At 40.7% G+C, this 27,829-nt stretch overlaps 1 protein-coding gene and 1 non-coding gene across 2 annotated transcripts in view; one reads left to right on the top strand and one right to left on the bottom strand.

Moving 5' to 3' along the window:
- Positions 1 to 445: 445 nt before the first annotated feature.
- LOC147000915 (small nucleolar RNA SNORD36) lies at positions 446 to 515 on the bottom strand. The gene has a single exon (XR_015045500.1). It is a non-coding gene; the product is annotated as a small nucleolar RNA SNORD36 (small nucleolar RNA).
- A 5,183-nt stretch (positions 516 to 5,698) lies between these two features.
- LOC110287792 (vomeronasal type-2 receptor 116-like) overlaps positions 5,699 to 27,829 on the top strand; it is a 49,217-nt gene continuing 27,086 nt past the window's right edge. The window contains 1 exon segment of the mRNA XM_085831321.1: positions 5,699 to 5,737. Coding sequence (XP_085687447.1) covers positions 5,699 to 5,737 — 39 coding nt within the window.

Raw genomic sequence — 27,829 nt, forward strand, 5'->3', positions numbered from 1 at the left:
TTTTTTTTTTTTTTTTTTTGGTTTTTCGAGACAGGGTTTCTCTGTATATCCCTGGCTGTCCTGGAGCTCACTTTGTAGACCAGGCTGGCCTCGAACTCAGAAATCCACCTGCCTCCGCCTCCCGAGTGCTGGGATTAAAGGCGTGCGCCACCACGCCCGGCCTGTTCTTCTTTTAATGGATATATTCAGTGTCAAATGGATGAAACCATGAGAGTCTACGAACATTGAAAAGAGCAACACACCTTTTTCCAGAATAATGAGAGGATATGTAGTTTTCTGACTTTGTTAGACTTTCTGAACGTGATAGGAGATTGCAATTAATTGGTTTTCTGACATTACTGAGAACTTCTTCAAAGTCACATTGAGGAAAAAAGGTGTAAATTCATCTGTTTGTCTTGCTTCACAGTGCTAATGTGCTGTGATTCACAATATAGGTAAATTATGAATGCAATCAGTTGTAAAAAGCTCTGTATTGTTCCATTGTTCTTCAGGTACAGGAAATACATCATATAGAAATCTCATATAGAAAAAGGTTGTTTTATATATATATATATATATATATATATATATATATATATATATATGAGCCATGCTATAAATGCTCTTACCATCACAGCTGTTCTCAAAGAGGTAAAACAACCCAAAGAGAGGGAGAACACAATAAACATGCAAAGTGATAGAAGCTTAAGATCTGATAATTCTTTCTTATTAGAGCAACCTGTAAAATTAATTAATATTGATAAAACGATCGGTAAGGTAATGAGTGTGTTAAAGCTTTCACATGTGCCAATTATCATTCCAGGCATGTAAGAAGTCATAGGTGGAAGAATCTCTATGAATATAATCAATGTGGTAAAGCCTTTGCAAGACCCAGTCATCTCCAATGTCATAAAAGAACCCATACTGGAGAGAAACCTCATGAATGTAATCATTGTGGTAAAGCCTTTTCCTGTCACAGTAGTCTCAGATATCATAAAAGAACCCATACTGGAGAGAAACCTTATGAATGTAATCAATGTGGTAAAGCCTTTTCCTGTCACAGTAGTCTCAGATATCATAAAAAAACCCATACTGGAGAGAAACCTTATGAATGTAGTCAATGTGGTAAAGCCTTTTCCCGTCCCAATAGTCTCACATATCATAAAAGAATCCATACTGGAGAGAAACCTTATGAATGTAATCAATGTGGTAAAGCATTTGCAAGACCCAGTCATCTCCACCGTCATAAAAGAACCCATACTGGAGAGAAACCTTATGAATGTAATCATTGTGGTAAAGCCTTTGCAAGACCTGCTGGTCTCCAATGTCATAAAAGAACCCATACTGGAGAGAAACCTTATGAATGTAATCAATGTGGTAAAGCCTTTTCCTGTCACAGTGGTCTCAGATATCATAAAAGAACCCATACTGGAGAGAAACCTTATGAATGTAATCAATGTGGGAAAGCCTTTTCCTGTCACAATAGTCTCAGATATCATAAAAGAACCCATACTGGACAGAAACCTTATAAATGTAATCAATGTGGTAAAGCCTTTGCAACATCCAGTTATCTCCAATGTCATAAAAGAACCCATACTGGAGAGAAACCTTATGAATGTAATCAATGTGGGAAAGCCTTTTCCCATCACAATAGTCTCATATCATAAAAGAACCCATACTGGAGAGAAACCTTATGAATGTAATCAATGTGGGGAAAGCCTTTGCTACATCCAGTCATCTCCATTGTCATAAAAGAACCCATACTGGAGACTAATCTTAGGATAATTATCAATGTGGAAACACTATTCACAAGGGAGAAGTCTCCAAGGACATTAAAAAAAAAACACATAGTGGAGAGAAATCTTAATGTAATCAATGTGGTAAAAGCCTTTTCACAAAGTAATTATCTCAACAAGATCAAAGAACCAACCCATTTTGGAGAGTAACCTTATGAATGTAAGCTAGGTTGTAATGAAGTCTTTGCATGTTCCACTAGTCTCCAAAAAATAAAAGATACCATACTGGAAAGAAACCTCATGAATATAATCAATGTGGTAAAGACTTCAGAACTTTGTAATCTCCATTATTTTAAAAGTACACATACAGGAGAGAAACCTTATGAATGTAATCAGTGTTGTAAAACATTTCAAGTTACAGTCATCTGCAATGACAAAAAATATCACATACAAGAGAGAAACCTCATGAATGTTATCAATGCAGTAAAGCCTTTGCATGTCATAATTCTTCCCAGGCACACAAAATAAAGCACACTGGGGAGAACCCTTATTATTGTAATCACTGTGGTAAAAACCTTGGCAATTTACTGTCATCAGCAACTACTTAAAAGAACACATTCAAAAAAGTAACTCTTTCCATTTTTCCAGAGTACTAATCCCGTGTGTGACACAGTCATCACCCCATACATAAAAGAACACATACAGTAGAAAACCTGCATGAATATAATGAATAAGGTAAACCCTGTCCAGGCCACAGTCATCTCCAAACACTCGAAAAAAATGTGCAGGAGAGAAACCTTATGAATGTAATTGATGTGCTAAAACCTTTGCAAATCACAGTCCTCTCCAAGTACATTAATGAGCACATAGTTGAGAGAAGCCATGTGTTTTAATGAATGTGTTAAAGCCTTTGCATGTCGTTGTACACTCTAAACACTTAAAGGAACACATGTTTTAGAGAATCCTTATAAATGCAATGAATGTGGAAAAGACTATAATTATCACTATAGTCCCTAAAGACATAAAAGAACACATAATGGATAGAAATCTTGTGTGTAGGCTCTCCCAGCCTGAAGCAGGCTGATCCAGACTTTGACCTTGATGCCACTGAGAATTAGACCACCTGGGGTGGAGCCTTCCTCCCTAGATCACTCTATTGTTCAGCCAGTGCCACTGTTCTTCTTCAAGACTTTTCTACCTGCTGAGAGGCCCCTGAGATATTCCTGAGTCTATACCCTGTCCTGCAGGTCATCACCTGCAGCTGGTTCCAGGCACCAAGAATGGTTTGGTGGGAATGGACCTCCCCCCACCCTTTATAAGCACATTTACTCTTAAACATTTGAGCTTTGATAAGGAAACTTGACTTAGCTCCATTATTTCTCTTGACAGTCTAGTTCTCTCTTTTTCAGCTCCAGTCTGCATCCCAGGTGTTTCTTGTGAGCCTCAGGTCGGCTTCCAACACTTGTGAATGTAGTCAAGTTGGAAAATCCTTTAAATGCCACAGTAGTCTCAGAATACATAAAGGAACGCATACTAGAGAGAAACCTTATCAATATAACCAATGTGGTAAAGCCATGCATATCCTAATCATATTTAAATATATGAAAGTATTTATAGTAGATATAAACTGTGTTAATTTGAATATGCTTGGCCCTAAGCAGTGGCACTAAGTAGGTGTGTCTTGAAAGAATAGATGTTACTTTTTTGAAGGAAGTGAATTACTGGGGTGGTGGTGTTTGGAGCTTTGGCCAGTACAAAACAGCCCCACCTACTGTTTGGCTGGAAGATAGTCTCTTCCTGCCTGCCTTCTCATGAAGATGCAGAATTCTCAGCTCCTTTTTAGCATCATGGCTGCATTCATGCTGCCATGCTTCCTGTTATAATGGTAATAAACTAAATATTTTAAACTGTAAGCCAGGCCCAATTAAATATTTACCTTTAAAACAGTTGCCTTGGTCACAGTTTGTCTTCTGAGCAATGGAAATTCTTTCTAAGTCAGAAATTAGTGCCTCAGATTTAAGTATTGCTATGATAGGCCTGGCCATGTTTTTGTTTGGAGCAACGTGGAATTTTAGACTTTGGATTTGTACATGTATTACGTGGAACTTAATGGTACATCCTAGGAGGAATGTGGAACACATAGGTACTGGAGAGTGATTTGAACTCTGTTTATGTTTTTTATGAGTGTTACATTGACAAAAGAAGTAGCAGGAAAGCCAACATAGCCTTTGTCCTGTGTTTACTCTCATGATGATTGTTTTGATCAAGCATAATCTTAGAATGGAAAAATATAAAATGTAAGGTTCCATAAGAAAATTCTCGCTGGGTGTGGTGGTGCATGGCTTTAATCCCAGCACTCGGGAGGCAGAGGCAGGCAGATTTCTTAGTTCAAGGCCAACCTGGTCTACAAAGTGAGTTCCAGGACAGCCAGGGCTATACAGATAAACTCTGTCTAAAAAAAGAAAGAAGGAAAGGAAGAAAGGAAAGTGAGAGTGAGTGAGAGAGAGAGAGAGAGAGAGAGAGAGAGAGAGAGAGAGAGAGAGGAAGAAAGAGAGAGAGAAAGAAAGAGAGAGAAAAAGAAAGAAAGACTCACCAGGATGTTGAATGAATCTAAATCTTGTGATCAAAGATATTATATGGCATTAAGGGAAAGGTGATATTAAGGCAAGATTCCATCCAGCTAAACTTAAGCATTTGCAGTTTTAGGAAGGAGAACTGTATCACATTAGGAATTATTGTTACCTGGTTATTCTTTTCATGTGAACATAAGGAGATATAAATATTTTTCAAAAAACAAGGGATGGACTGTGATTACTATTCTGAGTTTTCAATTTAACATCTAGATAGAAATTCTTTGGTTCAGGCATGGTGGTACATGCTGTTAATCCCAGGAGATAAGAGTCAAATAGATATTTGGATCAAGTCATGCTAGTGCAGAATTTTAGGTGAAGAAAAGCTTAGATCCAGGCATGGCTTTACATGCTTTTTATCCCAGCATTCAATAAACAGGGATACAGATATCTCTGAATTCAATGTAAATCTACTGAGCAAGTTCCAGGACATCCAAGCTTAGGCAGTGAAGTTGTTGAAAATTTGAAATTGTATCTTATATCTTGGGTATCCTAAGTTTTGGGCTAATATCCACTTATCAGTGAATACATATTGTGTGAGTTCTTTTGTGATTGTGTTACTTCACTCAAGATGATGCCCTCCTGGTCCATCCATTTGGCTATGAATTTCATAAATTCATTCTTTTTAATAGCTGAGTAGTACTCCATTGTGTAAATGTACCATAATTTCTGTATCCATTCCTCTGTTGAGGGACATCTGGGTTCTTTCCAGCTTCTGGCTATTATAAATAGGGCTGCTATGAACATAGGGGAGCATGTGTCCTTCTTACCGGTTGGGACATCTTCTGGATATATGCCCAGGAGAGGTATTGCTGGATCCTCCGGTAGGAGGAGTGGATGTTCACAGTCAGCTATTGGATGTATCACAGGGCTCCCTATGCAGAAGCTAGAGAAAGTACCCAAGGAGCTAAAGGGATCTGCAACCCTATTGTCGGAACAACATGATGTACTAACCAGAACCCCGGAGCTCTTGTCTCTAGCTGCATATGTATCAAAAGATGGCCTAGTCGGCCATCATTGGAAAGAGAGGCCCATTGGACTTGCAAACTTTATATGCCCCAATATAGGGGAATGCCAGGGCCAAAAGAATGGGAATGGGTGGGTAGGGAAGTGGGGGGCGCTATGGGGGACTTTTGGGATAGCATTGGAAATGTAACTGAGGAAAATATGTAATAAAAATATTAAAAATTTAAAAAAAAAGAAAATTTGAAAGCTGATAATCATGTAATAGAAAGGCCATCGTCCAGTCCCAGCAAATAGCTTTGTCCCTGTGGCTCTGGCTTTAGAGGCAAGTGTAGAAGGGACTACTGAGAGAATTGATGTTGGATAGCTATAGATAAAAAATTAGGGGTTATGAAGAAGAAACCAGCATCACTGAAGTGGAACCTTCTGGTAAGTGTTTTCTGGAAGGACAAAGATGCTGTGTTCCAGAGATACCCAAAGTTGTACCTTGTGATGCTTCTGGACTTGGTCATGTGTGAGAACTACCCAGGTGGTGTTAGTTTCGAAGGCATGAAAGTGTCATGTAGAGCAGCTAAGACATGGCACAATGAAGAGAGTATTTGGGAGGAAAGCAGTGCACCCCTGTTACAGCAGGAAAACCCAGCATATTGAAGATGTCAGTCCCATGGGATGAGCAGAAAGAACAGCAACATCAGGAGAGTGAAGTCAACCAGAACCTAGGGTGCTATAGAGAAAAGAGCTGGAGAAGTCACCCACTTTCTTTTGAGGAGTGCAAAAGATCATGTGTAGATCCCAGCCAGTGGAACATGAAGATGTAATATTGTAGTTACCTCGGAGAGCCCAAGATTTTGAGATGCTAGAGCTATGGGATACCTGGTCAGGAAAACTGCTTTCCTGAAGTAAGTCCAGCCAAAGAGAAAGAATTGTGCTGGAGTGAACTAAGCAGAAAAGTGTTGAAGAACTGAACAACAGTTGAAATCAGGCATGGATATGCAGAATTTGGAGATTGGCCTTCTTTTGGTCCAGTATTTACTCACAATGCTATTTAGGAATAACAAAGTAGCCGGGTAGTGGTGGTACATGCCTTTAATCCCAACACTTGGGAGGCAAAGACAGGCAGATTTCTGAGTTCGAGGTCAGCCTGGTTTACAGAGTTAGTTCCAGGATAGCCAAGGTTACACAGAGAAACCAAGTCTCCAAAACCAAAAAAAAAAAAAAAAAAAAAAACAAAAACAAAAAAACAAAAAAAAACCCGCAAAGTACATCCTGTGAATTTTGAGGTATACAATGATATAATGTGCTATTTGTTTTTGAAAATATAGGGGATTACAGTTAGGTGATTGGATGAATCTCAGATGATGAACTTTGGACTTTATTAGTGGGACTGCTATAGATGATGTGTCCTTTTGAAGTTGAATCTCATGTATTTTGTATTATACTATGTTTAAGTGTGGTCACCATACACCCATGTGTTTGAACAATCATATGTGGGCCAGCAAGTGGAATGTGGTATCTTGAATACAGTTGACTCAGGGAGTAGCATTGTCAGAAGGTGTGGCCTTGTTGTAGGAAGTGCATCACTGTTAGGGTTAGCTTTGAAGTTCCACCCAGTGTTGAAGAGACCCTCCTAGATGATCTCTAGATGACAGTCTCTTCCTGGCTGCCTCTGGATCAAGGTGCAGAACTCTCAGCTCTTTCTTCAGCATTATGTTTACCTGCATGCCTCCCATGCTTCCTGCTATGATGAAAATGGACTAAACCTCTAATAGTGTAATCCATCCCCAATTAAATTTTTGCTGTTTCAAGAGTTCCCTTGGTCATGAAATCTATTCCTAGCAATGGAAATTCTAAGGCAGAAACCCTGTGAGTGTAGTTAATATAGTGAAGCCATTGCACAATTCTGTAGTCTTCTTCATCATATAAGAATTTGTACTGGCAAGAAACTGAATGCATTAGTATGGTGAAACTTTTGCACACCTCTATAGTTCTCATCATTATGAAACTATTAATACTGGAGAGAAATGTTATGAATACCTGCAATGTGATAAAGCCTTTATGGTATGGGGTGACTGAGGTCCAACACAACTCAAACACAGGACAATGCAAATGATAATAATTTATTATACTCAAGTCACTACTCATCAATCAGGGCCAAAATATACTCAAAAGCTTAGCTACAATAATCCAGCCCAATCTTGAGTCAGAACGTTATATAGCTTCCAAACCTTCAGGTTATATAAAAGTATATAAGCTTCAGGTTTGAAAATACAACATGCTGTGCCAAGTTATAACTATATTCCCCCCACCCCGCCCCAATCATGATTTTTCTATGTTGTTACTTTATGTCAAATGATACAAGATGTAGGTTTTATGGTCTAGCGTATCATAGTCATTTTTTCTTTTGTGGTTAGGAACGGGCACTATGTTTTGAGGAATAAAACACAAGTAACAGAAATTATACTTAGGAACAGTCATCATTTTGGTGGGAACAAAATGTGAATAATGAAACCTGGCTGGATATTGTTAAGTACACAGGTCCCCTAGGACTCGGGACTTGAACTTAGTTTCAACCTCAGGTTAAATGGAGAGTGATAAGAAAAAGGCAGTCCTTAGGAGAAGTTTCTTTTGCTTGTTCCTGACATTTAGATATCATAGTTCTCTTCAAATACATAACAGGATACATGTTGGAGAAAAATCTTACAAATGTAATCAATGTGATTAAAAACTGTTCACAACACAGCTATCTATGAACATAAAAGAACACATCGCGGAGAGAAAACCTAGGGATAAGCAATGTGTTAAAGACTTTGCACATAGCAGTAAGCTGAGAAACCATGAGAAAAAGTCATAATGCAGAGAAAACCCATAAACACAGTCAATATGTTAAGGTTTTGCACTTGTTGGTATCTTGAAACAAGAGTAAACTCTTTAGTATGTAATCAGTATATGAAAGCTATTACATATTAGAGTAGTCTTTGATGACCTTTAATAATACCGAAAGTAATCTGTGACTACAAAGACCTTGGTAAGATTTTAGCCTACACAGTTATATTGAGTTCCTCAAGATTATTATTGGAAAAAAATGTGACAAGTGTCAACAATCAATTCAAACATTATGATGTCTCTTTATTTTGTTTGCACTTGCAAACTCATTTGCACATTCGAAGGCTACTGCTTTTTCTTTTTCTATTTTAGTTAATCATGTACCCCACTAGGTTGCTGAAAGTGTTTATCAGCTCTAGGAATTGCCTTTGGGAAGTTTTGGTTCACTTATGCATACTCTCACTTCATCTGCAAATAAAGATAATTTTACTTCCTCCTTTATAATTTATATTACCTTCGTCTCCTGCAGTTTTATTGCTCTAGATAAACTTTTAGATAATATTTTGAATATTATATGGAGAGAATGGACCTCCTTATCTTGTTTGGGGATTAGTGGAATTAATTTGAATGTCTCTCCATTTAATTTAATGTTTGCTCTAAGCTTGCTGTAAAGTAACATTATTATGTTAGGTATGTCCCTTGTATCCTTAATCACTCCAAGAATTTTATCATAAACTGATGTTGGACATTGTCAGAGAATTATTTACCATCTAGTGAGATGATAACTTCTTTTTTTGTTTTACACTTTAAGCACATTATGTTGAACCATCCCTGCATCTATTTAATGAAGCATACCTCATTGATCATGGTGGATGATCTTTTGATATTTTTTCTATTTTCTTTCTCTTTTATTTGTTTTGCTTTATAAAGTGTTTTTGTGTCAGTCACTTTAAGGAATGTTGGTCTGAAATTCTCTTTTGTTGCTGAGTCTTTATTGACTGGATATTTGAGTAACCATGTGCTCACAAAATAAATCGGCCAACGTTGCTTCTCTTTCAATATTGTTGAATACTTTGAGGAGTATCCTCCTTACCTCCTCCTTGAAAGTCTGCTAGGACTCTACCCCAAAACTCATGGCCCTGAGGTCTTTTTGGTGGCAAATTTGTAATGACTTCTCTTTTTCTAGGTTTTTAGGTCTGTTTAAGTTGCTTATCTTAGTTTGACTTAATTTTGCTAAGTGGAACCTATTGAGTAAATTATCCATCTCTTTTAGAATTTCCAATGCATGGGAGTACATTCTTTTTAAAACTATGTCTTTACCCTTCTCTGGAATTCTTCATTGTCTTTTATTTTGTCCCCATTTTCATTTTAGATTTCATTAATTTGGATATTCTCTATCTTTTAATAAGTTTTTGTCTATCTTGTCTAATAAAAGGCTCAAAGGCCATCTCCATGTTTCATTAATTCTTTGTAGTCTTCTCTTTCTATTTTATTGATTTCAGTCCCCAATTTGATAATTTCCTGATGTCTACTTCCTTTTTTCATTGCTCCATCGATTCTTTCTGTTCTAGACTTCAAAGCATGCTGGTAAATTGCCAGTAAGAGAGCTCTCCAATTTTTTCATACAGGCATTTTGTTCTATGAATGTTTTTCTTAGCACCACTTTCATTTTCTTTGTGTTCTATTCTATAAGATTGTGCATGTTGCACAATTGTCCTTTTCATTGAATTCTACAAACTCTCTAATTTCCTTTATTTCTGTCTTAACATTTCTCTCATTCAGTAGTGAAGTGTGTAGCCTCCATGAGCTTGTAAGCTTTGTGTTCTCTTTGCTTTTTGATATCCAGTTGTAATCCATGGTGGTCTGATAAGATACAGTTGTTCTTTCAGTTTTCTTGTATGTCTAGAGAACTGCAATGTGTCTGAATATGTGGTCAGTTTATAAGTAAGTTTCATGAGGTGCTGAGCAGAAGGTATATTCTCGTATATTTCAGTTGAACGTTCTCTAAATATCAGCTGGATTCATGTTCATGTTGTCAGTTACCTGGATTATTTGTCTGTTTAGTTTTGTTCTGAAGAATTTGTCAATTGGTGGGAGTGGGGTATTAAAATTTCCAAGTATAAATATATGACACTCATTATGTGATTTTAGCTATAAAACTGTTTCTTTTATAAAGGGTGGTGATCATATGTTTAAGGCATAGATATTAAAAATTTAAATGTCATCTTTGGTGGGTTTTTGTTTTCCTTTCACTTTGAGGAATCTATAGTGTCTTTCTCCAATTCTTTTGATTACTTTTTGGTTAAAATCTATTTTGCTGTATTTGTAAATGGCTGAACCAGCTTGCTTCTTTGGTCCATTTCCTGGAATGACTTTTTACCACCCTTTACCCTGAAGTAATGCCTATCCTTGATCTTGAGCTATATTATTTGTAAACAATAAAAGGATAGATTATGTGTTAGCATCCATTCTGTTTGCCTGTGTCGCTTTATTGGCAAACTGAGGTCATTGTTATCAATATCAATGAGCAGTGATGGCTAACTCCTTGTATGTTGTTATTGTTCTTGCTGCTGGTGGTGGCGTTGAGGGGTGTGTGTGTGTGTTTATTTACTATTTATTATTACTTATTATTTACTATCTCTGTTTTCATGTGTATCATTAACCTCCTTTGGTTGGATTCATCCTTCTTTTTTTTTCTTTTAAAAAATTTTTTTATTAGACATTTTCTTCCTTTACATTTCAAATCTTAGCCCCTTTCCTAGTTTCCTCTGAGAAAGTCCCCTATACCCTCCCCAGCCTTCCTCCCCAAACCACCCACTCCTGCTTCCAGGCCTCGTCATTCCCCTGTACTGGGGCATATAGTCTTTGCAAGACAAAGGGCCTCTCCTCCCGTTGATGGCCAACTAGGCCATCTTCTGCTACATATGCAGCTAGAGACACGAGCTCTGGGGGTACTGGTTAGTTGATATTGTTGTTCCTCCTATAGGGTTGCAGACCCCTTTAGCTCCTTGGGTAGTTTCTCTAGCTCCTTCATTGGGGACCCTGTGTTCGTTCCATCCAATGGCTGACTCTGCGCATCCACTTCTGAACTTGCCAGGCACTGGCATAGCCTCACAAGAGACAGCTCTGTCCGGGTCCTGTCAGCAAAATCTTGCTGGCATATGCAGTAGTGTCTGGGTTTGGTGGTTGTTTATGGGATGGATCCCCAGGTGGGGCAGTCTCTGTATGGTCCATCCTTCAGTCTCAGCTCCAAACTTTGTCTCTGTAACTCCTTCCATGGGTATTTTGTCCCCGACCCCCACTTTTTTTTTTGGACACGGTTTCTCTTTATACCCCTGGGTGTCCTGGAACTCACAATGTAGAGCAGGCTGACCTCGAAACTCAGAAATCCACCTGCTTCTACCTCCCACATGCTGGGATTAGAGGCGTGTGCCACCACTGAATAGCTTGTTCCCCCTTCTAAGAAGGAACAAAGTATCTATACATTGGTCTTCCTTCTTCTTGAGTTTCATGTGTTTTGCAAATTGTATCTTGGGTAGTCTACGTTTCTGGGCTAATATCCACTTATCAGTGAGTGCATATCATGTGTGCTTTTTTGTGATTGGGTTACCTCACTCAGGATGATATCTTCCAGATACATCCATTTGCCTAAGAATTTCATAAATTCATTGTTTTTAATAACTGAGTAGTATTCAATTGTGTAAAAGTACCACATTTTCTGTATCCATTCCTCTATTGAGGGACATCTGGGTTCTTTCCACTTCTGGACTTACTTAAATAAGGCCTCTATGAACATAGTGGAGCATGTGTCCTTATTACAAGTTGGAACGTTTTCTGGGTATATGCCCAGGAGAGGTATTACTGGATCTTTCAGTAGTACTATGTCTAATTTTCTGAGGAACTGCCAAACTGACTTCCAGAGTGGTTGTACAAGCTTGCAATCCCACCAACAATGGAGGAGGGTTCCTCTTTCTCCACATCCTTGCCAGCATCTTCTATCACATGAGTTTTTGATCTTAGCCATTCTGACTGGTGTGAGGTGGAATCACAGGGTTGTTTTGATTTGCATTCCCCTGATGATTAAGGATGTTGAACATTTCTTTAGGTGTTTCTCAGCCATTCAGAATTTCTCAGTTGTGAATTCTTTGTTGAGCTCTGTACCCCATTTTTAAGTAGGGTTATTTGACATTCTTGGGTCCAGCTAATTGAGTTCTTTATATATATTGGATATTATTCCCCTATCTGATTTAGGATCGGTAAAGATCCTTTCCCAATCTGTTGGTGGCCTTTTTGTCTTATTGACAGTGTCCTTTGCCTTACAGAAGCTTTGCAATTTAATGAGGTCCCATTTGTCAATTCTCAATCTTACAGCACAAGCCACTGCTCTTCTATTCAGGAATTTTGCTCCTGTGCCCATGTCTTTGAGGCTTTTCCCTATTTTCTCCTCTATAAGTTTCAATGTCTCTGGTTTTAAGTGGGATTCCTTGATCCATTTAGACTTGAGCTTTGTACAAGGAGACAAGAATGAAACAATTCGCATCCTTCTACATGATAACTGCCAGTTGTGCCTGCACCATTTGTTGAAAATTCTGTCTTTTTTCCACTGGATGGTTTTAGCTCCCTTGTCAAAGATCAAATGACCTTAGGTGTGTGAGTTCATTTCTGGGTCTTCAATTCTATTCCATAGATTTCCCTGTCTGTTGCTGTACTAGTACCATGCAGTTTTTATCACAATTGCTCTGTAGTACAGCTTGAGGTCAGGCATGGTGATTCCACCAGAGGTTCTTTTATCATTGAGAATAGCTTTTGCTATCCTAGGTCTTTTTGTTATTCCAGATGAATTTGCAAATTGCCCTTTCTAATTCGGTGAAGAATTGAGTTTGAATTTTGATGGGGATTGCATTAAATGTGTAGATTGATTTTGGTAAAATAGCCATTTTTGCTATATTGATCCTGCCAATCCATGAGCATGGGAGATCTTTCCATCTTCAGAGATCTTCCTTTATTTCTTTCTTCAGAGACTTGAAGTTCTTACCATACAGGTCTTTCACTTTCTTAGTTAGAGTCACACCAAGGCATTTCATATTATTTGTGACTATTGTGAAGGGTGTTGTTTCCCTTATTTCTTTCTCATCCTGTTTATCCTTTGTGTAGAGAAAGGCCTTGGCTTCACACAATACACTGTGACCAAGGTACATAAGTAAATAAACACTTTTCTCATATGATTCTTTTGACTATGGTGGTTTTTACAGGAACAGAATCTAAGACATCACCTAAATGGTGAATCGCCTCTGTTAGGATTTGGAATCTCATAGATTCCTGATGAAATAAAAGGCACTGATTTGAAAAGAGAAACAAGAATGAACGTTAGCCGAGTGTGAAGCACCGTGACAGCAATGCATATGATAGCACAGAAGCGCTGCACTTTGGGATAGCTTTAAATGTACTAGGGAAATGTTAAGAATGCCAGATAACATACAAAGAAGGGAACATTCTATGAAAAGGACATTGAGATTCAGATTGTGCCTGCAATATGAGGCTTTTAAATTTTTGTGAAAAGACCATTTCATTATGAAATGACTGTGTTTCATTAAGTGAGAAAAATCACTACTGGAAATTTCTCCCACAAGACCTTCCCCACAGTGAGGTCAGTGAATTCTATGAACATATAAATCACTCTAGATGAAGGGTCTCATCATAAATTTTATCAAAATATGAGACTAAAGATTATTTCAGTTCAATATTACACACACAAACATGCACATAAAACACATACACATTGTTCTTTACATCAGGGGTTGAAGGTCAGTGTCATTTTTCTCTCAAAATACTGTTTGCTGCTTTATTTTTTAAATCGTATTTGGTAGTTTATTTTTGACATTGTCATTCAATTGCTCTTTTTTTATATTTCCTGTCTCCAAAACGCCCTTTGTCCCACTCCCTGCACTCCTAAAATGCACATGGCCTCTTATTTCATTAATTCTTACTGAATGTGCACATATTTGCATATACACTTATATTTTGAAACAGAAATTGTAGAGACTGTGTAAAATTGCATATATTTATGTTTTGAAAAGGCCACATAGCAGCAAAATCACTCTTAATGACATTCTGCTTTACCTAAAAATCAGGGTCTTGGTCAGCCACCATCAGAGATCTTTCCTTCTGTAATAGATAGAAACAAATACAAATACCCTTAGCCAGTCAGTTTTGAGAATGTGAAATACTTTGGAACACACATTCATAAATAGGCTGTCTACATAAAATGCCTTGGGTCAGGACTCAGGAAATATGGTGGAAGTGTAGGTAGAAGTATATCTGTGCCAGAGTGGATTGAGAACACTCACCATGGAAAACAGGACTTCTAAAACATGAAAGATAGATGCACATATGAAGTTACAGAGAATGTGGCAGCATGCACAGGGACTGCATGGTTCTGTTCAAAATGGGGTCTCAATACTCAGAAGGGAATGAAGTACATCACCATTCCAATTCAGTCGATAGCCATTTACAAAAACGCAATATTAATTGTTTTTTATGATATAAAATGCTCTATGAAATGGAGGATGACACCATACCTGGGCATCTATCCCAAGAAGTTGTTGAGGATGGCATCCTATATGAAGAAATCATTTTATATAAACATAGTGGTCATAAGATGAATGAAGCAGGAGACATTAAAGTTCCTGTCTATATTAAAAATGATTTAACAGACTTGCTTTCAGGTATGATTTACAAGAATCTCTTTTGTCAAGAGATGTACTCAATACTAGGACATCACGGGGTATTCAAACTACTCTTAAGGGCAAACCTCATGCCCAGCAGCAGATGCATGGAAACACCAAACAAACTCAAAGACTTTGTTGGTGGCTCTTTGTCTCACAATGCTTTTCCAGGACTTTTATAGTTGTTTGATTTCTGTGTTCATTTGTTTTTTGTTTTTTATTTTAATCTCAAAGTTCCTTTTAAGTATATTGTGTTTTATAGTTTTAAGTTTATGTAAATTCTTTTTGTGAATTTGAGTCTGTGTGTATAGGTTTCTTATACTTTTTCTTTATCTTCTTTTCATCTGTTTATTTTTCATTTTGTCATTTTCCAGTTATTTGTTTTTTATAATTAATAAAAAAATGATGATGATAACAACAATAATAATTCAGATGTTTAGTCTATAACAACAAAATGAAAGAAAGGGTATGGATTTGAATATGTGGTACAGGGCAGGATAATCGGGAAGGAGATGGGTAAGGAGAGAGGCAACCTATGTTCAATAATAGAAAATGAGAGAAGACCATCAATGTACATTGTACCACTCCATTCCTGTGATGAATCAAATAAAATGCTCTATGACATTAAGGATGACATCATACCTTCATGAAGTTCTCCAGGATGGCAACCTATATGTAGAAATCATTTTCTAAAAACATTATGGCCACCAGATGAATGAAAAAATGAGACATTTAATGTTCATGTCGAAATTATCAATGATTAAACAGACTTGCTTTCATGTATGGTTTACAAGAACCTCTTCTGTGATTATAAACTTGCATTTATGATTGAACTACCAATAGCACCTTTGAAAAGAAAAATAATTGTCACAGAGAACGTGGCCATGCTTAATCGAGCAAGCAAAACACACATGTGAGGTTTGCTCCCTAACAGATTCCTGTAGCTTCCCTCTAAGTAGCTAGAAATCAGTCTGACATTAAAATAGCAGTGACTAAGGAGATTAAAAGCTCATCATATAACACAGTATTATTAAAATGCTGTCATAGGGAGTGATTACTGTCAAATGCCATCTTTTGCTTTCTTTACATATGCATCTTATTTGGTCTTATTTAACATTTTAGTTGGAATTACATACACCACTGTTGCACTTACCACAGTTGCCTTGCCTTTGCCTTTTTTTTCTTTGCTATTTTCTCTCAATTACCATTATCTGACCCTCCGTTCTGTTGTAGTCATCAGAAAGATATTAATTTGATATAATGGAGACATCTTTCCTCTTTTTATTAATCATTTTATTTGTTTACAATTCAAATGATAATCCCCTTCCCTCTTTCCCATCCACACACTCCCCATCCCATCCCCCTCTCCTCTTTGCCTCCACCCAATCCAGATTCACACTGCTCTAACATCGCCCTACACTGGGGCATCAAGCCTCCACAGAACCAAGGGCCTCCCCTCCCACTGATGCCAGATGAAGCCATCCTCTGCTACATATAGAGCTGGAGACATGGATCTCTCCATGTATACTCTTTGGTAGGTGGTTGAGTCCCTGGTAGCTCTTTGTGGTCCAGTGGGTTGATACTGTTCTTCCTATGGGGTTGCAATCCCCTTCAGTTCCATCAGTCCTTTCCCTGACTCTTCTGATGGGGTCTTTCCTGTGTTTAGACAGAAATGATTCTGGGTTAAAAGTTTTGATACAGATGGGTGACCCAATCCCTCAATTGGTGCCCATGCCTGTCTACCGGAAGTGGTCTTTTGTTGGATATTTTGGCTAATGTCATTCCCCTTGGGACCTGGGAACCTCTCCCTTCTCTGGTATGTAAGACTTTCTAGAGGCTACCCCCAGTTCCCCATCCTCTAGTGCTACGTATTTATATTTCCTGATCCTACCCACCCTTTTATCATGTCCCTTTCCTCAGTCCCTTTTAGGTACCCATGAAGCAACTTCATTGGAAACTTTTGCCCCAAGGAATGGCTGATAGCTTTCCATTATGTAAAAAATTTTGTTGCTGCTTCAATACAAGAAGTCAGGACATTGAATCTTTTAGTGTCTATTGTTCATCTTATGGATATTTTATCAGTTGATCCCTCTGAAGGAGTTTTACTACAAGCCTTGGCTCTGATACAAGGAGCTTTAAAAATTTGGAGTGGTTCTTGTTCAAAGGCAGTATCTTCTGGCCTCCTCCAAGGGGCTGGCTTCAAGTCTCCAGCTCTGCCTTCTGCAGCTCTCTAGGCTCAGGTGGATCCACTTCACTGATGCTGCTATTCTTGGAGATCATACCATGATACTGGCATCTCTCACAAGTGGGGTCTTCTGCTTCAAATAGGCCCCACCAATAGCCTCATAGGCTCTCATCACGCCAAGCCTCAACTCTTTTTCATGACCTCTCCATTTTTGAGCTGTCAATTAAAACTGAGGCTGAACCTTCACCAATAGCCCCCATGCCCTGATCCCGTCACCCATGACTACCAGGTGCCACAGTGACACCCCACCCTGTGACTCCTGACCCAAAGACACCCGAACCTTGCGCTGCTCCTCTGCACCCCAGGCAGCGCACAACCTTAGCAAGGCCTTGGGATGACAATGGGACACAGAGTGGTGAGTGACACCCCTACTTCCCCAGGAAGACTAGGCCTAGCCATGTGACATAGGGGGGGGTGCGGGGGGCACGGAATTCCAATTTCACCAGGAAATCACTGATGCATGTGGTGGGGGCTAGGGGTCAGAACCTGGAGTGCCTAGTGGGCAGGGCAGAGGCTGGTTTGGAGTGTGGTGGACAGTGTCCGGGTCTTGTCAGGGTTATAGGACAGTGTCATCCTGGTCACAGGGCAATATAGAGGTCATGATGGGGTCAAAGGTCGGGGTTTAGATATGTTGTCAGGGTCATGTCTAAAGTTGGGGTCCAAGTGTAGGTAAGGGATCACATAGGTGGCTCTTGGTCACCTCTGCCAGGGACTGGGATCACCATGCCATCCAGGAGACCTTGGGTGAACTCTGGCCACCCTCCAGCCCTGCCCCCTCGCCCCGTCCCCAAGAAAGCTGTGTGACCCAAGGCCCAGGGGGAAGTGAGAGGTGGGAGGGTGTTGAGGGGAGGGCCCTGGCACTGGCAGGACAAACCTGAGGGAGGATAGAGCCATGGGTATGACCCCGCATGACCCCTATGCTCTCCAACATGGCCACGCCTTTTGCTGGGATCCTGCTGAGCGCTCAGGGTCACCGACCTAGGTGTTCTGCCCCGCCTCCCTGCCTGTCCCACAGACCCCCGCCTCGCCACATATGCGAACCAGTACTAGTGCTCTGTCCCTGCACCTGGACCCCCATGATCCTAGTTGCAGCAGGTGCTGGCAGCGCTGGCGGTGTTGGCAGCGCTGGTGTGGCGCTGCTACTTCCAGTTCCCATCCCGGGAAGGTTGCCCACTAGTGATGAGCTCTTCCCATTATAGCGCCTGTCCTCGCTTCCCTTCCAATCCTATAAATGCATCTTCTCTGTCTCCCTCTGAGTGGCCCTGAGAGCAGACCCTCAGCTCTTGAAGACGCCTAGAAGGAGAAATAGAAGCTGGATCGCTCATCCAGTCATCACTCCCAAATCTATAAGAAACTTCCATAAGGAATTTTCTTTTCTTTCTTTCTTTTAAAGATGTATTTATTAAGTATACAGATTACTGCCTACTTTTACACGCGCGGGCCACAAGAGGGAGCCAGATTCCATGACACGGAGTCATCTGTCTAGCCACCAAAAGAAGGTACAAAATATCACAGCACCTGCTGGAATTCAAACTCATGACCTTTGGGAAAACAGTTTGTGCCCTTAACCGCTAAGCTACCTCTTCTCAGTGTTTACATTTGACCTTTTGGCGTCATGGCCGCCTGAGGGGACAGGAACAGGATAGGGAATCTGCGCATATTCACTCGCAGGAGGCGGGTTTAAAGTCCTGTCTCAAGTATTTTTCTTTTTGGAAGAAATGAAGATTTTACTTAAACTTTAGAAGAGATGAGAAAGAAAACCCACGTTTTCCTGGGGAGCCGCGAGCGAGCGCCGCAGCCCCGCCGAACTCCTCACCGTTCCCCGTGCCAAACTGTGGTGGAGGGCCAGAAGCAGAAACCGCGTCACAGCTTTTATTTTAATTATTATTGTTGATAATTAAAAAAGTTCAACCTCTGTCTCGCGGAAACTTAGAAATAACGTTTCTTCCTCGTTTTATAAATGACTTCCGGTGGCCACAGGGAGAAAACAAAGACCGAGGATCTCTAAGAGACTGTGAAATGAATTTCTAACCTGGAGCCAGACTTGTGATCCTGAGAAACAGAGGAGTCTAGCCTTGGCTCAGGATCGGAATTCTCACCTGGAAGTGGGGCTATCTGGGAGGAATATAATGAACAGACACAGACTGCTTTTTTGGGTGCAAGCTGACAGGTGGTTTTTCAACGCTTAGAGTTTCTCACTCTCTGCAATCCTTGCTGCCTTGCTCACAATGCAAGGCTACGCGCTCTGCTTTCTCCTGTATGCTTTTCACACACACGTCTCACATGCTCCTCACAGGAGCCTCACAAACACGTCTCACACATGTTTCACATGCCTCACACTAGCCTCACACACACACACACACACACACACACACACACGCACACACCTCCAACGCCTCACACATGCCTCTCACACATGTCTCACACGCCTCACACTAGCTTCACACACACACCACACAAGCCTCCCACACATACCTCACAGGCCTCACACACACGCCACACATGTCTCACATGCCTCACAGTAGCCACACACACACACACACACACACACACACACACACACACCACACGCCTCACACACACAACCTCTGACGCCTCACACACAGGCCTCACACTAGCCTCACACACACACCACACATGCCTCACACATGCCTCAACACACGCCTCACACATGCCTCAACACATGCCTCATATGCACCGGGCGCGCGCACACACACACATACACACTGCACATGCATTCTTCCTTCACTCACTTGCTCTCCACCTGCTCTTCTCAGGCTCTCTTGCCTTCTTCTTGCCCCAGTCTTTTATTGACACTCCAAAAGCAGGTAGTAAAAAAGACACTGTATATTCATTGGCAAATCAAATTCAAAAGAATAAGGGAAACCCACAAAGAATCAAGAATTACAATTGTTCCACAAAGTTTCCACCTTCCCTATTCCCAGGCTTCTGGCCAAAGTAATAATAATTGCAAACTTATCATTGTTGAAACTTTAAATTTTAACTTATTATACTTAAGAGCTCAAAGCTCTGAGGTCAGCTTGTATTTTCCTGTTAAGCTCTAATGATAAATGACGCAGGTAAACCTGCCAGGCATCAGCCAGAAAGAATCAAGTCAACCCTTAACTCAGCGGTTCCACTGGCTTTCCACCTCAGCACACTGCACACAGTGACTCTCCCGAGAGTCCCCGTGCTCTGACTTAGTTTTACGAGTATAAGATTTTAAATATTCCATACTTGCTCATCCAGGAACCACTCACAACTGCTGTGCAAAACTCATTTCATGAGTTATTTCCTTTCCTGCAGTCTCAATGTTAGCTGTAGTTCATTTTCTAATCATTTCTGTCAAACATTCTCTGCAAGTCAAGCATGAATCCGGAATTGCCATTGTGCAGTTATTGCATTGACTCCAAGATGAGGGTGCAAGCAAGCACCAGGGCCAGTATGACTGCTCTGCACTGGGCCCCAGGCCTCAGTTTTTAAACTTTTAAGAATTGTCACATCAGGGAACATCTAGTTTCACAGAAATCACGTCGGCTATAATAGAATGATTATGCACATCAGGGGCAACTGAGAAGCAGTCAGACACGAATGAAATCTATACAGGCACTGCCCAAGACTAAGGTTGGAAGACATGGGAACAACTGATTTTCACACGGATCTGCTGCAGGCTCCTGAGATATTTCCATCCTGGCCTGCTGTAGGCAGTCTCTGTCATGGCATGCTGTCCCCAGCAGGTCATTTTCTGGGGAGCCATTCCTCCCAACCGCCCCCCACCTACCACGCCCCTGTGCCCATCTCATCCTGTAGGTGACCTCTCTCCTCCGTGTCTCAGACTTCTCAGCTCTCTCTGTCTGAGTCACATCCTCATCTCTGTCCCTCCCCAGTGAGAATCCATCTTTGCTCAGGCAGGCTCTGGCTATTTTACACAGATTGTGAGACGTCCTGTGCCATGTAGAGGACAGAGGTTCCCACGAGTCATCTTCATCTTCTGAGTCATTGTCCACCACACTCACAGGGACACAGCCTGACAATTCACCCCATGGCTGAGCTCAGGGGACACCAGCAACAGAGCAAGCAGGACCCTGTGCTGTCTTTTCATGTTTTTCAGGGGGTCCTGTGGACTGGCCCCTGTTTAAATGCCCACAGTAGGCCCTTTATGTTCACAATGTTTTGTGAATTTATTTTCTGAGTCAGATTCCTCCTCTGAGGTCGGTTTCTCCTCTTGAGTCGCCACGGCCCTGTCCTGAGCCACTTTTCTCAGGCTTTTCTGTGGAGGAATAAACATGTTTCTCAACCCTGGGAGAGGTCGTGGCAGCACATGGGAGTCCCCACAGTCCTGGGCACCAGTGGCTTCTCTGTCCCCTGCCTGTGCCTTTCTCAGCAGGTTCCCCACAGCAGATGCTGTGAGGGGCAGGTATGGACCTCCATTCCCTGTGAACTGGATTTTAATATCTCACCCTGCTCTCTCTCCCAAGTCCACATCTAACATTCTGACAGAAGACAGTTAGGTACCAGTGCCCACCTCTGTGCCTGTCTCTTTAAGAGTCTGCTCCATAATGTTTGTGAGGAACTCTGTCTGCAGACTCACTGTATGACATCCTGAGAGAGGCCCACTAAGTGCACACACCCCAGAGCTGATGGCTCCTGACCTAAGACGGGTGCTCCTGGTGGGTTCCAACAGAACAGTTAGGCCCTGAAGCCACTTACCATGCCCCTCTGCTGATGGAAGATGGCCATAAAAACTAGAACTGACAGCTCCTGGCCTCACCTGGGCACTGATATGGCACCCAATATCCACCTGTGCTGATGGTAGTATAAGACCGCCATTTCTGGGGACACCCTCGCTCAAGACCCAGGAAGAGCCGACACTCCAATATCTCGAGAAAAACAGTTCTTGATGCAATATCGCATGAGGTTTATTCGAATATTATCAGCATGCTGAGGCTGAGCTCGTAACCCACAAGGGGCAGAGGAGATAGACCCCCAGCAGTTGCAGTTGAGTGTTTAAAGAGTGAGCCATAATGTGAGGGAAGGATAGGATAAGCATCATAAATATGGGGATGGTGAATTACAGCTCATCTCTCCCCGAAAGTGAGGGGAGGATTAGACCACAAAGGCTGGGGAAGTTGTGTAAATGTTCTTGGTCCCTTACACAATGGGTCAGATGCCTAGGTGGGTCACCCATCTCACCTTTCTTTCCGGCTAAAGGCAAAAGAACAAAGAACTCCATGCTGGGCTTCTTTCCGGCTGAAGGTGAAAGAACAAAGAACTCCATGCTGGGCTTCATTTCTAGGGGGTCTAAGAAACACAATGAGTTGGGGTCTTACAGCAGCAGGCAACATCAACTGTTTGTCACCCACCAAGGGTCTGAGAAACACAGTCCACCACAGCTGTCTGTGTGAATGACAGGGCATTTCGGTGGAACAGGAGGAACTGAGAGTCAGACTCCATTTTTTAAAAGGTTTTCTAAATCTAAGCCCGGGCATTGTCTGATTTCAAGCCCTGGGTATTCTAAACTCATGAGACAAACACAGCATCCCATCTGTGAAAGTTCTCCCAGGTCAGGCCTAGGCATAAATCACAGTGAGAATGAAGCCTGTCCATGGGAAACAAGGCTGACATTCCAAAAGACAGGACTCCAGAGGTGACATTTGTGTGTTTAAATCAGACAAAGTCCCCTCAGGGGTTGATTCCCAGGCTGAGCTGAGGGCAGGAAGGCAGGCAAGGCTTTGTCATGGAAAACGTTGCTAGGTTACCCACGTAGGAAGAGGAAGGAGCTTTTGTTAGGGAATTAAACAAATCCTTATCTCTACTTCTAGGTGAAAGAAAATTAAAATTCAATGTCCATGACTCATGCAGCTTGCTAGTTAGGAAGGCTTTTTGGGCCTAGAGCAAAGAACAAAGGCTGTAAAGTCATCCCAGGAACTGGCTAGCCATAAAGATAGGGAAGACATACAAAAATGTCCAGATTGGCCAGGTGCCTCCCTATGTCCTGCCCTTCCTACCTGGGTTAAATGTTAACCAGATGTTCTGCTGACTTAGATAAGTACCTGGCCCTCAGAATTCCTGACGCCATGAACTGCACGTACTCTTTTTCTGATATGTAATCATTCTGTTGATGTTTAAATGAACCAATCGTGTGTGAAACCGTGCCAATTCCTCCCCCCCCCCCCCCCAGCGCCAGACCCTTTTCTATAAAACCCCTTAGCTTTCGAGCCTCGTGGTCAACAACCTCTGTCTCCTCTGTGAGATACATGTTGTCTCGGAGCTCTGTCATTAAACTACCTCGGGTGTTTGCATCAAGATGGTCTCTCGTGATACTGTCATACTACAGTTATAATTAGACATATTTCAAAAAGTAGTCCACAAAAAAACCCAAAAATCTATATACAAAGGGAAAAGGATAATTAATGACTTAGAATAACCAGAGAGTGTTTATAAGGATTATTAGGCTAATATTATTTTATAATAATATTATTACTAATACTCCTCCTGATGTTCCAAAATATAAAAGTACAGATCCTAATTTTAGAATCTAAAATATAAGAACTTTTTAAGCTTGTAAATACTTCTGATTTCAGAGAATATTCTTGGGTGTAACAAAACAAAAACTAAAACTTTACTCAGGAACAATTGAGCCACTTCATGAATTAACTGTGAGACAATTGTCTAGTCTCACTAGATGCAAGGCTCTGAACCTTTTTCCATGTTGTCCTTAAGTAGACATAAGCTGGATGTCACTAATTCTTGCCATTCCTCTCGCAGAAAGGAAATAGGCAAGAAAGGCAAATACCCATGCATGTTCCTGTTGCAGAAAGTGGCAGAGCAAGGATTCAGATTCAGGCACGTGATCTAGATCAAACCCTTGCCTTTTTCTCTGACAATTTCAATAATCACAATCTCTCTTTCTTTTGCTGTGCAAGGTATCAAACTCAGGGCATTGAACATGTAAGGCAAACAACAATCACAATTCTACTGTTCAGAGTTCTATGAAACAGAAGGGAAACAACTTAAAATAGTATTAAATATTTAAAGGGTACTGACTGTCTAAGCAAAATTCCTACCAAATGCTTTCTTACAACATAGAAATTTATGAATTTATTCCCATTCATGAACCTAATTCATAGTAGTATTTTTATGCTTTCAAAATTATGTGACCTTCAGGAAAGGCTAAGAAATAATAACTATGGTATGCTTAGGAACATATGGTGTGTCTATCAAGACTACCCAACAAGCAGCTGAAAGAGTCAGATGCAGATATTTACACTCAACCAATGGACAGAAGCTGTTGTTGACCCCTGTGGTTGAATTAGGGAAAAGCTTGAAGAAGTTGAGGAGGAGGGCAACCTTGTGGGAAGATCAGCAGTCTCAACTAACCTGGTCCCTGGGATTTCTCAGACACTGAGCCACCAACCAGGCACCAGGCACAAGCTGATATGATGTCCCCAACACATATACAGCAGAGGACTGCCAGGTATGGACTCAGAGAAGATGCACCTACCCCTTAAGATACTTGGGCCTTTAGGAATGGGAACGTCTGGTGGGGTAGGGGTAAGGGGTGGGACAACCTCTTGGAGATGGGGGTGGGGAGGAGGTGTGGGATGTAGAATAGTTGGAATGTGGACCAGGAAGAGGATAAAGTCTGAACTGTAAAAAAATATTAAGAGCCAGGCGTGGTGGTGCACGCCTTTAATCCCAGCAATCGGGAGGCAGAGGCAGGCGGATTTCTGAGTTCGAGGCCAGCCTGGTCTACAAAGTGAGTTCCCGCACAGCCAGGGCTACACAGAGAAACCCTGTCTCGAAAAAAACAAAACAAAAAAAATATTAAAGAAAAAAATTTTAAAAATGGTCAATAAATAAATAACCTATGGTATTATTCTAATATATTCCAAAAATACTGACTAAAAGCATATTGGAATATATCAAACAATATAAGAACAACAAACACTCATAGAGAAAGACCCCGCAATTTTCTAAAACCCCATTAGTGTCTTTCTCCTTATGCCTCCCTTTGCACAGTTATAAAGATAACTATCATATAATCTTGAATCTTTCTTTTGGCCCACAAAAGAGAAATAGCAAACCCTTTGTCAAAAATAAGTGAACTAGAATCTAGTTTAAGTAATAACTATCTCAAAATAGCTTCCTGTTGGATTTGGATGACAAATGTTAGCCACACACACACACATTAGAAACTCTACGTAGATGTTAAAACAATCTCACTAAGTTTATCACTGTAATTACAACAGTTCCATTTTAAGAGTGCATTATTTTTTTTTAAAGATTTATTTATTTATTATATGTAAGTACACTGTAGATGTCTTCAGACACTCCAGAAGAGGGCGCCAGATCTTGTTACAGATGGTTGTGAGCCACCATGTGGTTGCTGGGATTTGAACTCTGGACCTTCGGAAGAGCAGTCGGGTGCTCTTACCCACTGAGCCATCTCACCAGCCCCCTTAAGAGTGCATTATTAAGGCAACCTTCCAGAAACTCTCAATAACCTTTACCAATCAATTTCATTCTCACAGGAGATTAGGCACAGAATATAAAATTTCTCTTTTATACAGTTCATAACTTCAACAATTTATAAAGTCTCCATGAAGAAAGAAACTTGGAATCCCAGGGTTTACAGTTAAGTTGAATATGAAGCACAGTAGTAAAGTTTTCAGTTATACTTACTGTAACTTATATAACCTGACATTCCTAGAGGCTTTTAATATTAAGACATTTGTAGTCATTAGAATACCAATGAAAACATAAGAATAAAATAATCAAATATACCTGTTTTGAAGAAAACAATTTTAGTACATATCTGTGTCAGGTACAATGAGGGAAGACCTGCCTGTTTTCACTCTTTTAAGTTTTCCTTTTCTGAAAGATAACACTACTTTGTCTTTATAGTGTACTGACAAACCGTCAATTCACACTTCCATGGTGAGATAGGATTTAGGCTTGAATGAGGATAGAAATCTGCAATGAAGTTGCAGTCTGATGATTTGGAAGAGTACGAATAGAAGTGTTTTTCTGTTTGAAGGTCCCTGAACAGTGGAGTGCTGAGCTCCATTGATTTTAGTGTCACTGTTCAAAGATGGTGAGAGAGGTTAGCTGTGTGTGGATACCCCAAAGCATCTGCATTTCTGGTGCTGTGCTACAACTATTCCATTTTGCTCTCTCTGAAGTCTGTTTTGTTCTTCTCTGCCCTCTTCTCCTTCTGGGCAGAATCTAAAGAAAGCCTGTCAGCAACACTGTTGCCCACAGGCAAAAGCAATCCTGTGTCTTTAAGGCACCATTAAAGCTATGGGTGTACCCATTAAAAATGACAAAGGTGTCTCTGAAGACTTATTTTCCAGGTCCTCAATACTAACATCATCATTTGCACTGTCATTATTCCTTATTCCAGATGGTCAGTCCATTTGATTTCCCTTCATTTTCTGTCTCAATATTCTTTTTTTTTTTTTTTTAAGATTTATTTATTTATTATATGTAAGTACACTGTAGCTATCTTCAGAAACTCCAGAAGAGGGCACCAGATCTCGTTACGGATGGTTGTTAGCCACCATGTGGTTGCTGGGATTTGAACTCTGGACCTTTGGAAGAGCAGTCGGATGCTCTTACCCACTGAGCCACCTCACCAGCCCCCTCAATATTCTTAATTATGTGATGTCTAAAGAATGAAAAAATTTAAGTTGACCTTGGGCACAAACTCTGCAGCCAGTTCCACAGCACACAGAGGAGGCTCTACTCCTAGGAGCTCTAGCACACCCAGAATCTTAAGATCAAGGGTGAGTAGGACACAACATCTGTTCCAACACCATGTGGAGTAACTGGGACCAGCAGATCCAGGGACACAGGAACTCTTCTGACCAGTGGCTTGGGTTCCTGTGCTGGTTTACCTTGTGCAAACTCTAAAGCCAGTCCCAAAGCACCCAGAGGAGGCTCAAATCTCAGGCGTTCTACCACAACCAGTATCCCAATATCCCAGAAGCTTGGTCACACCAGGATCTCAGGGTCCCAGGTTCAGTTTGACTCCCAGGTAGTCTGACAAACCCAGGATCTCAGGATCACTTGATCCCAGAATCACAGTATAACAGAGACATTTGCCTTATGAGGAGTTCTGGCACAACTCAGATCACAGGAAGGATTGGCTCCAGTCAGATACAGCACTAGTAATGACCAAATGATAGAAGCAAGTGTAAGAACATAAGCAACAGAGACCAAGGTTACTTGGCATCATCAGAACCCAATTCTCCCATCATAGCAAGTCCTGGATACACCATCACATCAGAAAAGCAAGATTCGGATCTAAAATCACTTTTCATGATGATCATAGAAGACTTGAAGAAGGACATATATAACTCTCTTAAAGAAATACAGGAGAACACAGGTAAATAGCTAGAAGCCCTTAAAAAGAAAACACAAACGTCCCTTAAAGAATTGTAGGAAAACACAACCAAACAGGCAAAGGAAATGAACAAAACCATCAAAGATCAAAAAAAGAAAATAAAGACAATGAAGAAATCACAAAGAGACACAACCCTGGATTTAGAAAACCTAGAAAAGAGATCAGGAGCCATAGATACAAGCATCACCACCAAAATACAAGAGATCAAAGAGAGATTCTCAAGTGCAGAAGATACCATCAAAAACACTGACACAACTATCAAAGAAAATGCAAAAAAGCAAAAAGCTCCTAACCAAAAATATCCCGGAAATCCAGGACAC

This window comes from Mus caroli, unplaced genomic scaffold, assembly GCF_978045245.1.
Source record: "Mus caroli unplaced genomic scaffold, Mus_caroli_1 scaffold_15, whole genome shotgun sequence".
NCBI lineage: Eukaryota > Metazoa > Chordata > Mammalia > Rodentia > Muridae > Mus > Mus caroli.